Here is a 14,769-nt window from a genome sequence, read left to right as displayed (position 1 = left end):
GCTCTACTTAGAACCTTCATAAGATCCAATAGTGCAAAATGCAAATTCTTGCAATTTTTTGACTGGTCTTAAGATTTTGATCAGGAGTGTATATATATTACCGATCAAGGCACTTTTCACTGATGTTTATTGAAGTAGCTGCAACACTCTGCTCCTGATCTTTGTTGATGATTTGTTGTTTCTGGTTTTCCATCAGCCATGCCTCAGTATGGCTGCTGTAAAGCAGTCATAGTATGGCAGCTGCTGTGAAATAACATTTTAAAATGTTAAATTTTAACCCTTGTGCCCTACTTGGGCATTATTGTACATTTTTTTCCAACTTCCTTTTTTATTAGTGATCATTTTGGCTGTGTTACAGTTTGAGCCTTTTTTAACATTCTTATATTTTTCAAATAATGAATTATTTTCCATAAAATAAACAGTAGGGGGTGGAGCATCAGTGGTTATTAGAGTGGTGATTAGAGTATTGTCAAAGATTGTCAAAGCAACAAAATAGATCTGACTAGTATTTTTTAGTATAATATTTGTATTTTTTATTTCATTAGTATTTTTTTGTAGTATCAGATACTCTCTCATACACCTTTGTATGACCGTTTTCCCACTGTAGGCCGATACATAAAATGGTGCCAAGTGCTGCCACCAAACAGCAATGAGGCACTAGGTAGCAGCAAGTAGTGGTGCACTGGACCATACGCTAATGCTAATATTAAAGCTAAGCTTTGGAAGAAGGACTTATTTTGCCAAAACAACAATTTGAGGAACAAAATGAATACAGAAAATGTGAAAATGTGGTGCTACTAAGGCATCATGTTCAAAATAGCAAGAATTTTAATAATTTTAATGTATTTGTGATCTGTAATCTTCAAGCATGTACTGTAAAAAAAACAAAGCAAACTGATGAAAGTATTGAATTGAGATTGGGTATGAGTCGATCCTTTGTATAAATGACTTGGATCGGTATCAGAGACAAGAAAAATCTTGATCTGGACATCCCTAAAGGGAGCAGTAAGAAAGGTGCTTCAATGCTTATGAATTACAAAACAAGTAAAAGTAACAAGTAAAGGTTTACCAGAAGAATGGATTTAGGGTAGCCAAAATATTTCTTCTAGTTTTTTTTTTTTGTCTTTTCAAATGACAAAACTAGTAAAAATATCTCCATCTGTAGTATTTCTCACCAGCACTTCGGGGAGAAGGAATGGTTGAGTCCACCAGGTCCAGGCTCTTTCTTACTGAGAAGAAACTCCTGCAGTTTCAGCTTCACCTCTGTGCTGGCGATGGCACCTTCCAGGAGACAAAGACAAGCAGACAGCAGTCAGGACATGTCTGTCCTCATGCTAACAGCTCAGCAGAAGGACAACTCACTCTCTTTGCCCTTCTCCTTGTTCCTCAGCAGCAGAAGTTGTTGCTCCAGTCTCTGTTTTTCCTGTTCTTCATGTCTTTGTTGCTCCAGTTTTCTCTTCTGCTCCAACTCCTGCTGTCTCTTTGCTGCCAGCAGCTCCTGTTGTTGCTTTATCACACATGTTCAGGATCAGGTTATTGACACATTCTGAGGAGGGTCAATAGACCAGGACAGTAGTGATTTAGCTTACCTTTAAATGTTCCTGCAGCTGAACCTCATGTTGTCTCGTCAGCACTTCGTGTTTCTTCTGAAATTCTGCGAACAGCAGCTGTTTCTGGAGCTCCTGCTGCTGTTTGAGGAGCACGAGTTCCTGCTGCAGCTGCTGCTCTCTCAGGGCTGTGTCCACCGCTGAACTGCTGGACAGAGACCCCCCCACCCTGGGCTCTGTTCTCAGGTCCACTGGGCCTCCACCTCCATCCGGGCCTTCTACAGGACCACCACCTGGAAATACATCCAAGGACAGGAATTATCCTTCCTCAAACTAAACAAATTTTTCCTGCTGTTTAGCGTTGAGCCTCAAATGTGCAATCAAAGAACTCAGACAGCTACAAGATTGCATTGTATGCAATTTTTCAGCTCTCTGCGTATGTGTTGGAGATTAGCAGGACCCCTTCTGAGGCTCCTTCAGTTCTCTGTAAGGGTTGAGGTCCAGAACTTTTTAGCTTGACACAATTAAATCTGGTTTAAGGACGAGGTCTCCACCCAATTGAAGATGGCGGCCAAAAAACACAAAAATGATTATACTACAGTCCTTTTATATATATTAAACAAAATTTGGTGAGACTGATCTCCAGCATGATTCTGAGCACAAACAGACAGAACAAGATTTTTGCCTAAAATTTTGCCATTAACTATATGAAGTCAACTCTGTTGGCAAAACATTTCATACGTCATTGGACAGATTGTATTGGAACATTCAGGAAATATTCACTAGATGTGCATCTACAACTAGGGCTGCCAACTGTACCTTGAAATACGGAATTGCCTCATATTTGACACTAAAAAGACAAACTCCATATTAAGGTGACAAGAAACTCACTTTAATCCTTATTTTTCAGAGTCAGTGTAATTCTGTTTATAGATGATAAATTAAACAGGTGGAACTGATTTTGTTTAATCAAAGCTGAAAAGTAAATATTCTCTAAATAAAAAAAGTCTCCTCTCCATCTGTGCTACCCTGTCCAGTCAGTGTTCCTTTGTTTAAATTTCTGAAAGTTGGCAACCCTATCTACAACTTTTGAATCCAATCCAATTTAAGATGGCCGACACAGCTACTGTAAATGAAATTAGTCAACACAAAAATGATTATACCTCAGCCAACTAAATTGGCTGAGGTACAAACATTTTTTTTCCTTCACATTTTAAACATGTTCAAAAATAAATCTGATTTCATTCATTCATTTAATTTTACAGATCTTGAACTAAAACTTGAAGTGGTAGTAGCTGAGGGTTGTTCACAACACAGATGCTGTGTGACCTCTTTAAGGATTGCAAGACACTGATATAAACATTATTTTCAAGATTTGACAAAAACAACTTCTTCATTTCTCATCATAAGATGAAATTAGTATAAAACTCTAGCATGAAAGGTGGTGGGCGATATGCATTCCTTTAAGGAATTATAGGCCCTTTATTTCCAGCTGTTGTGTCCTCTGCATTTTTAGCACCAGCGTGTTTTACAGTTGCATGCAGCAGGTATTTGTTATTTTTGGTATGAAAAGCCTCGAGTTTAGAAAACTTCCTACTCACTGCTGTCTCCACCACCTCCACCTCCTCCTCCTCCTCCTCCCCTCGGCTCGCTTGTTGTTCCTGCTGGGCTCTGCATGCCTGACGGGAGGCTGCTCTTCACCTCCACTACTGCAAGAGACACAAAGAGTGATCGATTAGCCTGGAAAGAGTTATTAGGGTCACAGCATATTATTGCATCACTGTCTGGACACACACACACTGTATACAGTCAACTTCCATTTCATTCAGATGAGCTGTGAAAGTGTAGCTGAAAGTCAGGGACACAGCGTCCTGACCCCTAAAAATAGCTGCTAGCCTAACATTAGCATAGCAATAGATAGCACGGCCATGTAGCGTTACCTTGACATTAGTCTATATTCAGCATAGCTTGGCTAAAGGACACAGGGAAAATGTTTACAAGTGCTGCAAATAGAAACAAATCATCAGAGAGGGGGCAGCTACTCAGAGCAGCAAAGCCTGGAGAAACTCAAATATTTTCTGCAGAAATGTACCAATGCAGCTCCTGCATGAAACTTTCTTTTCTAAAGCCCAGTAAGAATTTAGGTATCTTTGTAGCAATCTAAGCAGACAAAATGTTTGTATGAGAAGTTTAAAGTTTGTAAAAATGTTAGAGGGTTTTAAACTCTGAATGATGTTTCTGCTGTGAAGTGAGCTCCAAACATGGCTAGCTTTTCCCACTCAGTTCACCAAAATTCCACTGATGTCTATGGGGACATTTACAGTTTTTTCATTAATTCATTCTATGTTCTACACTGTACTGTTGCCAGAAGTCATAGCACATTATTTTCTGATGTATGTTTTGTTTGGGTTTTTCAGAATCTCCAGGAGGAGACGTGAAATGTATTGAAACAGAAGAATAACAGACATACAAATTCAACCCAAATTCTGAAAAGTTGAGACATTGTGTAAAATGTAAATACAAACAGACTGTGTGGATGTGTCTGTCTGTTAGCAAAATATCTTATGAACCACTGGACAGATTTTATTAGAACTTGCAGAACGTAATCATAGTAATTCGTAGTCTGAGTGCCAACAGACTGCACAAGAGCTTAGCTTAAAACGGATTTAGAAATAAAAAATGGCTACAATTCAGTCAATTTTACAGATACTGAGCTAAAAATTTGTCACAGTGATAACAGAGTCATTCACAACACATACCCACAGTGACATTTCCCAATATCACATGAGATCCTTCACATTATTTTAATGGTTTGACCAAAATGACTTTTCACCACAAGACAATCTTGGTTTAAAACTCTGCCAAGGCAGCGGGTGATATGAATTCTTTCAAGGAACGCCAGGCCTCTAATCCTGACAGACTTGCGATGGGGGAGACCCAGCTTCCTGTTTCTATTAGCAGCTGTTAGCGTGCCCTTGAGCAGAGCTCTACTCTCCTGGCCTCGCCTGACCTCAGTCAGGGATTAGACTACTTCCTAGAAAACAGAGCACACTGCCACATACTGAGATGTTAGGTTACTTTCTACCTGCTCCCCGGGGGATAAACTCAATTAGGGCTTCTTTCAGTGAAGGCTGACCTTTGTAAGGTGCTCTGATTGGTTACCAGCCCATCTCTCTAATTCTGCAACCCACATGGCTTCTAATCTAATCAAACGCTAACAACCACAGAAAGGCCAAGCCGGTTAGCTCTGTCCTGGAGGATTGGGACTAGTTTGGCAATAGATTGTATCTAGAGTCAGAATCAAGGTTTGCCTTATTCCTGTAAGTCTTCAGTTTTTTGGGGGGGGAATTCAGACATACAGAGCAAGAGTTTGACTTCACAACCTCAGGTTTTTGACGGTTAGCTCAGGCAAAGTGGCTGCTCAAACAAAACTGAGAACTGTGGATAAACAAGGCCATGTGTGTTTGTATTTATGTGTGTGTGTGCAGCTACTCACATCTGAATTACCTAAACAAATATCCTGGCGCTTCACCGTGACGCACGTGTCTCCCCTTCCACTACCACACACTGTGCGTGAGTGTGTGTGTGAGTGTGTACAACAGTCCGTTTGGCAAGAGAGAAGCATTCCACAGCAGCCAGCATCTGACGTCAAACGGAGGACATTTATAGCCTGGTAAACACACACACACACTCACTAACGTACAGTTCGACAAAGAGGCGGCGAAACTGAGGCGATGTTTTAGTAACTCTTCTTGCGAACACTTCTTGCCATACTCCACACATTAACACACATGTCAGGATGGAAGCAGTCAAAGAATGACAGCAGCTTGAGTATCCGAATGGAAATAAGAACAGAGAACAGACCTGTGATTAAATCTTAGATTTAACACGAGACTGTACACTCTGCAAACCCAATGACAAACGGTCAGGGCCTTCAAGGTATTCAAAAAGGACAACAAAGCAACAAAAAGTACCAAGAATAAAACAGTTATTTTATGTACAATTAGAATAGTGAAAAATTTGGGATGTTGTGTAAAATGTAAAAAACAGAAAGCAATGATTTGTAAATCTCATACACCCATATTTTATTTGCAGCTGAACATAGTTAACATATTAAATGTTTAAACAAAGAAATTGTAAATACGGTCATTTTGATTTAGTTCATCCATCTAGTCAGAACTAAAGTTTTAGATGAAAAAGTATCTTAGGTTAAGAAACGACAGAGTCAGAGCTGTTTTGGTCAAATTTCTAAACAACATTATGTGTAACCTTAGGCGTTATCATGAGATGTTATGCTAGTCATGACTCTCAGCTACTGTCACATAATTTTTTTTAGCTCAATATCTGTCAAATTGGCTGAGTTAGAGACATTTTTGTGTTTTCTAAGGTCAGTTGGCTGTAGTGGCCATCTTGAAATGAGTTGATTCCAAAGGTTATAAAATTATAGACATGCATGCAATGATTACTTGATTGGAGTTTCATTAGAATTCGTTTTGGGTTATATAGTAACTACTTTGCTAACAGACACACACACACACACACACCAAGCATAATCATTATTGTCCGTCTTTGTCTATTGGGGCAGACTACAGATACCCACCCACCCCCCACCTGTCTATGTTGAGATTTGCATCTGGTTGACATAGTTTCTAACTAGGTGGTTCCAGCATCACTACTCTGACTGAAGAGTTACTGAAAGCTCATTCAGACATAAAGTTGACACATTCACACACCGGCAGGTTTATGGAAAAGACTGTGTCTAAGAAGCAGTCCTTTTTTTCTCTCTCATTTTCTGTTTTTGTCGCTGCGGATTCACAGCTGCTGCTGGGGGAGCTACTTCGGCTTGCATTTTCCTCTCTTTTCCTGTCTCGTTCATACTGCTTTGCTAAAAGAAAATTAGCACCATGACGTCAGCCCTGCTAAACACGCAGCTGAAAAAGAAAAAAAAAAAGCTAGAGCAAGAGTGAGAGGTAAAAACAGTATAATGGCTGTATGTACTTTAGACAAATTAGAAGCTAGGAGAGAGTCAGGAGGCGTCAAATGTGGTGTTTCTATAGAGACTCAAGGGTGGGCTAAGTATTATGGGTTGGTCATCCACTGTGGATGTTATCTGTTAAAAACTGTCTGAGTTATAGCTATTTTTGTGGTTTTTGATGTCAGTTGGCTGTGGCAAGTAAATCTGGAATTTTCTTAACAATCCAAGTGTTTTTTTTTATATAGGTGTTTCAATGTTCTTGTTAGAAAAGTGTGGAAGAAGTTTTTTGCATGAATGGGGAAAAAAGAATATCTGGAGTACTGTAGACAGGGCCAAAAAAGCTTCAGTGTGTTTTTGCTCCTTTTCCTTTTCCCCTGATATGTGAAGAAGAAAGAAATTATTTTCTGATTCTAGAACATTGAATCTGAACACAAAATTTTGTAAAACAGAATGGCATTCAAATACATTTTGTAATTCCAAACACAAAGTTTGAATACTGTTCATTGTATTTATTTGTTATTTTCACAAATGTTCATTTCACCTATGATTGTAAGTGCTGTGGAAGTTGTTTTAGGGAGGGGACAAATTATGTTTAGTTCCTTTTGTTATTAGGAAAAGTTGCTTTCCATTGTAGTCGTTTTGATCAAACCTTGAAAAAAACATTATACACAAGACTAGTGCTCAGAGTATATGTTGTGCATGACTCACAGTTACTATCAGTTTAGCTCAATATCTGCAAAACAGACTGAGTTATAGCCATGTTTGGATAATGTCAATTAGCTGTGGCGGTATTTTAAATTTGGTTATATCACAATTTAATCACTTTAATCACAGAACCATTTTATTTTCACTATCTGACATTAAATGACACTAAAAATTTTCCTGTGTTAGGCCAGTTTGGAGTCTCAATTTTATTTATATTTGTTAAACAGCCAAATAATAAGAGAGAAAATATTTTAAAGACTTTCTTATTACTTTCTTCAGAGTCACAAGTTTACATACAATTACTCTGCCTTTAAACGATGGCTTTGGAAGCTTATGATTGGTTAGTTGACAATATTTGCGTTAAATGGAGGCAGATCTGTGGATGTGTTTTAAGGCACACTTCAAACACTCTGCTTCTTTGTGTGACATCATGGGAAAATCAAAAGAAATCAGCCAACATAGCAAGAAAAGAACTGTCAACCTCTACATTTCTGGTTCATCCTTTGGTGCAATTTCCAGGTGCTGAAGGTTCGTCTGTTTAATCATTTATACACAAGTATAAACACCATGAAAATTTCCTGCCATCATCAGTAAGGAGATGGGTTCTCTGTTCCTGAAATGAACAAGTTTTGGTGCAAAATGTGTCAACCCCAAACCAAAAGCAAAAGACCTTGCAAAGATGCTGCTGAAGCTGGTCACTGAGTCATTATCCACAGTGGAACGAGTCCTGAACCAACATGAGCTGAAAGACCACTCAACGAGGAAGAAGCCATTACTCCCAAAGCAACATAAAGAAGCCAGATTACAGTTTGTAAATCAGACCCTCCAGGATTTTGCGATGTTGCGATCGCAACTATTAACGCAAAATCAAGCAAACCCCGCGAAATCGCAACTTTTTGCAACTTTGCCCAAAACACCGCAACTTTATCCAAAATAACCTCAAATAACTCACGAAGAAGAGATGTGACGTCACATCCTGTTAACATCAGAATGCCGGGAGCATGCAGGAGCAGCGACCAAAGCCAAAATGTGCGCTAATGCTTCACATTTGCCCACAAAGATTTCAGTAAGGGACCGCGCAAAACACCGCATTGAAGTTAGTTTTAAGTTGGATATTGGATTTTCGCGCTCCGCTGAGTTAGCGGCGTCTAGCTCACGGCTGACCCGAATGTCGGCCAGCCGTCCTAAAGTGAACCACCGCGTGTGAGAGAAGGGGCCGGCAGAGAACAGCTGGCCGACATTAGTGTTCCTGTTTCGGGTCAGCTGTGAGCTAGACGCCGCTAACTCCGCGGAGCGCGAATATCCAATAACCAACTTAAAACTAACTTTTAAAATTGCAACTTTTAGGAAAATGCCCCGCAAAATCAGGCATTTTAGCCCGCAACAATCACAAAAAATGCCCGCGGAATCCTGGGGGGACTGGTAAATGCACAAAGGGATAAAAACTTCCATTTTTGGAGACATGTCCTGTGGTCTGATGAAACTAAAATTGAACTGTTTGGCCATGATCGCCATTGTTTGGAGGAAAAAGGAGGAAGCTTGGACCGTCCGGACTGTGAAGTACAGGGTGGCAGCATCATGTTATGGGGATGTTTTGCTGCAGGATGGACTGGTGCACTTCACAAAATAGATGGTATCATTATGTGGAAATACTGAAGCAACATGTCAAGACACCAGCCAGCTTGGTAACAAATGGGTCTTCAAATGAACGATGACCCTCAGCAGTGGTTTAAAGACAACACAGTCAATGTTTTGGAGTGGTCATCACAAAGTCCTAATCTCAGTCCCATAGAAAATTTGTGGGCAGAGCTGAAAAGGTGTGTGTGAGCAAGGAAACCTACAAACCTGACTCAGTTACACGAGTTCTGTCAGGAGGAATGGGAAAAAATTACAGCAAATTATTGTGAGAAGTTTGTGGAAGGAAACCCGCAACAGCTGACCAAAGTCAGACAGTTTAAAGGCAATGCTACCAAATACTAAGAAAAATGTAAGTAAACTTGTGAGTTTGAAGAAAGTAATTAAAAAAAATAAAAATAAAACATTTTCTCTCATTATTTAGACATTTTACAATACAAATAATTTTTGGAATCCTAACTGACCTAAAACAGTAAAGGTTTAGGCTAATTAAATGTTAGACAATGAGAAAAAAATGTTTTTTTTAATCCATCAGATGGAAACATTTAGGAAACCAAAGTGCTTGTATACATACATACATACATTTTGCCAACATACAGCAGAATAGGATAGCAAAGTAGGATATTTTGCAAACAAACATTGTTGACTCCAACATTTAATGCTGAAGTTTTAAGCACAGATCTGCTATGAGTAGTGCTTGGAATATGGGTTGATAATGACTCTCAGCTACAACCGCACAATTTTAGGTCAATATTTGTAAATTTGATTGAATTGGAGAAATCGTTGTGTTTTCTAAAGTCAGATAAATGTGACAGCTATTTTGAACCAGGTTGACTCCAAAAGGCAATCAGTTGTAGATGTACATTCAATGATTACTTGGATGCAATCAGTGGTTCATCAGATATTTTGCTGACAGACAGACACACAAAGACAAGGAAAAACTATCGCTCTGCATTCCCCTTTCAGTGGTGGGTGATACTCATATGTAAGCCACAGCTACTGACACTGTAGCAGCTTCTAATGCTGATAAATCAGCCAAACGCCAAGGACCAACTTTCCTAATTAATAAATACCAAAATGCAACTGTCTCCTCCATCTCCACACATATCACATCCTTATACCCTGCAGGTAAAACACCTGAGCACTCTCCAAACACATCCACAGCAAAAACAGATGAATTAATTCCATTTTACCACAGCCTCCCACTTAGCCCCACCTTCCCTGAGATGACTCACCAGCGGTGGGCATGGCAGCACCGGAGCCCCTGCTCAAGAGCTCCAGTGGCTGGTGACAGCCGTCTGTGCTGGCAGAAGAGAAACACGACTCGGTCTCATAGATGGTCTGCAACATGGCGCACAATCCTGACACCGTGGGATGTAACAGCATGCCAGGACAAAAGCTGGTGCTTAAAGTTTGTTAAGAAAGAAGGAAACTAATTATTGATTCAGCTCTTCTTCAAAGATACTAGATGGCTTAGGAAGGACTACAAACATGGAGTTGCCTAAAGTTTCTGTGCTTCAATTGGAAACTAAAACAGCTACAGTAAATTCTACTAAAAAATCCATGAGTGTGCTTTTATTGGCCGTTCAGTTTGAGGTGTGCTGACCAGCCACAATCCCCTCTTTGTCATTGTAGCTGCCAGTTCCAGGAAGTCCTCCCTGCAATTGGATTGAGGGATTGAGTCGAAGTAATTGAAGAAATACAGGCTTGTGTGGATCACCCTGAGTCCTGGTGCGTGAACTAATAGCTCCTGAAATAGTAACAGTGGCTGTGAGTCGCTGTTTCAGATAAAAAAGAAAAGTTTGTTTCTTTTGGTGCAGTGGGGATGTTTCAGGGTCATTCCCAAGCAGATGGAAAATGCAAAATCCCACCCATGAGGGAGTCAGTCAGTGAGCGAATGCTGAAGTGCTGCAGAACCCAACAACAGAAACACTAAACTACCCCTCCTCGTCTTTGGAGCATCAAAAGATCCTTTTGCTGTTCTCCTGTTGGTCAACAAGAGGGAGAGGAGGAGGAGGAGGAGGAGGAGGAGGAGGAGGAGAAGCAAGGACGTAAATAGCTTTGGGAGAGCGCTCCCCGAGGTTCCATGTTTCCAAAATTAGAACGAAGCGCTGAGAGAATGGCAAAGAAAGGCAGAAGAAGAGGAAGGCTGGAGAGGATGAGTGCTGAGTGTCGGATCCTGTCGGAAAAAGAAACAGCAGCTATATCTCTCAGTCCATCCTCATAACCCACCTCCTGGAAACACAAACAGAGGAGCTCTGTACGGCAGACTGAGACAGCTGTCGGTCAGATGGCTGACATTAACCGTCTGAGAGCTGCTGGCGTGTCCACGGCTCTGTTTCTGTGACGCTCTGAGCTGCTGAATGAACGGAGAGAGAGGGAGACAGCGAGAGAGCGAGAGAGGGAGGGAGGGAGGGAGGGAGGGAGGGAGAGTAAGTGAGGAGACTGAGGGAGAGAGGCTGAAAGTAGATCACTGGGTGGGAAGGAAGTTAGACAGATGGAGAGAAAAGTCAGCAAGAGCTTGTTTTATTAAATGCACACGAGAGGACGAAAGGACCAAGGATGCTGCTTTAATGTCCTTCACTCCTCTCAACGTCAGAAGAGAGGAAATAAGAGACAAGACATGAGAAGAGACAGAAGAAATAAGAGATAGAAGCGACAGAAGAGAAGAGACAAAAAATAAGACATAAAAGAGAAGAAATTAGAAAAGACAAAAAAGAGAAAAAATAAGTGACAGAAGAGAAAAGAGAACACTAACCCTGGAGATGGGGCTTGATGGAGGAATTGAAGCTGAAAATAACCCTGTAGGAGGAGGAGGAGCCAAGTTAAAAATAGACAGGAAGAGAGGGATCGACAAAGAGGAGTACGTATAGCTCTCCTTGTCAGAGATCATCTATCAATCAAACCACGTGGGCAGGGTCCAGGATTTGACAAAAAACAAAACCACAAACTTGATTCTCATACACGTGTGATCTCAGTTTTGTTAAATGGTGATAGGTGTGCATTTGTATTTCACAGACTGACTTTACAGCAAGCCCTGTAATGACAGAAACATGTACTGAAAGACAGTTACAGATATTCATAAATGATTGAGTCGTTCAACCCTATCACTATCTCTCCACTCCATTTATTGATGCTGCGCTGTTAGTCACATGACCTGGCATGTGAACATGGATGCACTTTGGGCTAAACTATAAAGCCACAACAATCCACTTTCTTGGTATGGAACTTTTTCTGATGACAAAGCCCAAGGTGTCAATTTATAGCAGTTTTAGCATTGTTTTAGGCTCAAAGTAACATGGATTTTAAAGCATTAAAGCACAATAATAATACATGATCATCTGCAGCCATAACAGGCCATGGTCAGTATACTCTTCTGCATCCATGCAACAGGTTTCTCTTTAGGCAGAGTTTTGAGCACAGGAGGAACATTAACATGCTGTTAGTACTTCTGAAATTTCAACATAAGGACAGACTGCTGTTTCTAGCTAAAAAAACATTATCTGCTGTAGATGGATAAGTATCCACAATGGACAGGTTCTAGTGCCTGCTACATTGTTATTCGCCTCTAAATAAGTTTCCTTATATGGAGGACCAAAACTGACATTATTAAAAATAAAAGCAGAAATACACAAAAGGTTTAATAAAGAAATAAAAGGCCAAATAAATACAAACCGGATTCCAAAAAAGTTGGGACACTAAACAAATTGTGAATAAAAACTGAATGCAATAATGTGGAGATGGCAAATGTCAATATTTTATTCATAATAGAACATAGATGACAAATCAAAAGTTTAATCTGAGTAAACGTAAGATTTTAAAGAAAAAATATGTTGATTCCAAATGTCACAGTGTCTACAAATCCCAAAAAAGTTGGGACAAGTAGCAATAAGTGGCTGGAAAAAGGAAATTGAGCATATAAGGAACAGCTGGAAGACTAATTAACACTAATTAGGTCAATTGACAACATGATTGGGTATAAAAAAAGCTTCTCAGAGTGTCAATGTCTCTCTGACGCCAAGATGGTAAGAGGATCACTAATTTCACCATTGTTGCGTAGAAAGATAGTGCAGCAATACCAGAATGGTGTTACCCAGCGTAAAATAGCAAAGACTTTTAAGTTATCATCATCAACCGTGCATAACATCATCAAAAGATTCAGAGAATCTGGAACAACTGCTGTGCTTAAGGGTCAAGGCCGTAAAACTCTACTGGATGCTCGTGATCTCCGGGCCCTTAAACGTCACTGCACCTCAAACAGGAATGCCACTGTCAAGGAAATAACAGAATTGGCTCAGGAATACTTCCAGAAAGCATTGTCAGTGAACACAATCCACCATGCCATCCGCCATTGCCAACTGAAACGCTACAGTGCAAAGAGGAAGCCATTTCTAAGCAAGCTCCACAAGCTCAGCCATTTGCACTGGGCCAGGAGTTATTCAAAATGGAGTGTGGCAAAATGGAAGACTGTTCTGTGGTCAGATGAGTCACGATTTGACAGTGGGACGCCATGTCATCCGGAACAGGATTTCCATAAGGGGGCCCAGAAGAAAATCTTTGGGAACCACTGTCTTAGACTATAGCAGATACTTAAGGCATGTTGCTAGCTTATCTGAAAGTAATACAGTCAGTGATGACTATTTATTGTTTCCCTTTCCAAACCCAAGAGGATATGTGTCTTGGAGTGTGGACCTCTATACGTATAAAACCGAAGCAAACAAACTCTTTTACAATACACAAGGTTTCCCCCAGTGTATTATAGGCCACCAGGCTTTCCCTACCCCGCCGCTAGGCTAAGCTCCATTTGTTTATTGTAAACTGTCATTTTTTTTATACATGTTTTTTTTCCACCCGCATTAACTTGATGCGTTGATCACCGCCAACAGTGACGCAATTGCGCTGTCCCCGCCCCTGCGCGAAGGCCCCGTGCAGTGTGGCATTGCGTGGTCGTATGCCTCCCAGTTTTTGTAACTTGGTGCCGACTGCATGCTCCGCGCTCCATTCAAAATGGACGATTTCGCTGCTCTAGCGGAGCTGGTTCGCCTGTAATAGCATTTGTATGATCCCTCTATGAGAGATCACAAAGATAATAAACGGTTCAAAACTCATGGAAGGAGATTACTGCTGCATCCGATAAAAAGGAGTGTTTATAGACCACATAGGGAAGAAATATTAGTCCTGTGATGGGCGAATCACAACTAAAGCAAATAAATCAATGAAAATCAAACTAAATGCTTTAGGTTTAAACATCCTCTCTCTATCACAGCTAGAAAATCTGCTCTTTCTTTTTTTTTTTTTTTTTTTTTACCGTATTTTCACTGGTTACGTAGCGTACTGCCCCGTCTTTTCAGAGAATACTGCACCGATGTAAGCGCCAAATATAAAACTCCTCCACCGCGAGCCCTGAGGCCACGCCACCTTCAGCTACCTGGAGTTAGCATGTCGCTGTATCCGCAGCAATAAACATGGAACGAGTGGGTTTAACCAAAAATGGATCACTATTTAGCCAAAATTCAGCGGGTGGCTTTACAAGACCAAATATGGTAAGCGTGTTTTGTACTTAGTGAAAACATTAATATGAGGCGTGCTAATTTATCCTTGTTTACCAGTAAAATTATGCTATTAAATTCAGAATTAGATATGCTTTGTTTAGTTGTTACAGGTAGTGACCCAATATGCAGCCTGTGCCACAAAAAGGACAGTACAGTACAGCGTCTCTCTATTTATCAGAGTTCTCTGTTATTCATTGGCCTTGACGTGAGACCTGTGCTTTGTTTGCACTTTTTCATTTATGTTAATTTAATTTATTTGTAATTGTTACTTAAATTAGAAGTCAAATTAGGTGCAATCAATATTTATTAGGCCCGAGCAGCGACAGCGCTGCGAAGGCCTATTGTATTTCGTGGA

General features: G+C 40.4%; 1 protein-coding gene across 10 annotated transcripts in view; it reads right to left on the bottom strand.

Moving 5' to 3' along the window:
- hdac5 (histone deacetylase 5) overlaps positions 1-14,769 on the bottom strand; it is a 95,302-nt gene that overhangs the window by 47,614 nt on the left and 32,919 nt on the right. For 4 of the 10 annotated variants that reach the window (XM_037978542.1, XM_037978541.1, XM_037978540.1 and 1 more), the window contains 5 exons: positions 5,055-5,189; positions 3,149-3,256; positions 1,590-1,840; positions 1,363-1,507; positions 1,176-1,281 (listed from right to left, as the gene is read on the bottom strand). In XM_037978542.1, the coding sequence (XP_037834470.1) occupies positions 1,176-1,281; positions 1,363-1,507; positions 1,590-1,840; positions 3,149-3,256; positions 5,055-5,189 (745 nt within the window). Of the gene's footprint in view, positions 1-1,175; positions 1,282-1,362; positions 1,508-1,589; positions 1,841-3,148; positions 3,257-5,043; positions 5,218-10,097; positions 10,268-11,094; positions 11,271-14,769 lie in introns of those variants that run through there. The other 6 variants (XM_025002169.2, XM_037978544.1, XM_037978546.1 and 3 more) reach the window with 6 other exon arrangements.

The sequence above is a fragment of the Kryptolebias marmoratus genome, linkage group LG12 (genome assembly GCF_001649575.2).
Source record: "Kryptolebias marmoratus isolate JLee-2015 linkage group LG12, ASM164957v2, whole genome shotgun sequence".
Classification (NCBI taxonomy): domain Eukaryota; kingdom Metazoa; phylum Chordata; class Actinopteri; order Cyprinodontiformes; family Rivulidae; genus Kryptolebias; species Kryptolebias marmoratus.
This window is presented reverse-complemented; position numbering and strand designations above follow the sequence as displayed.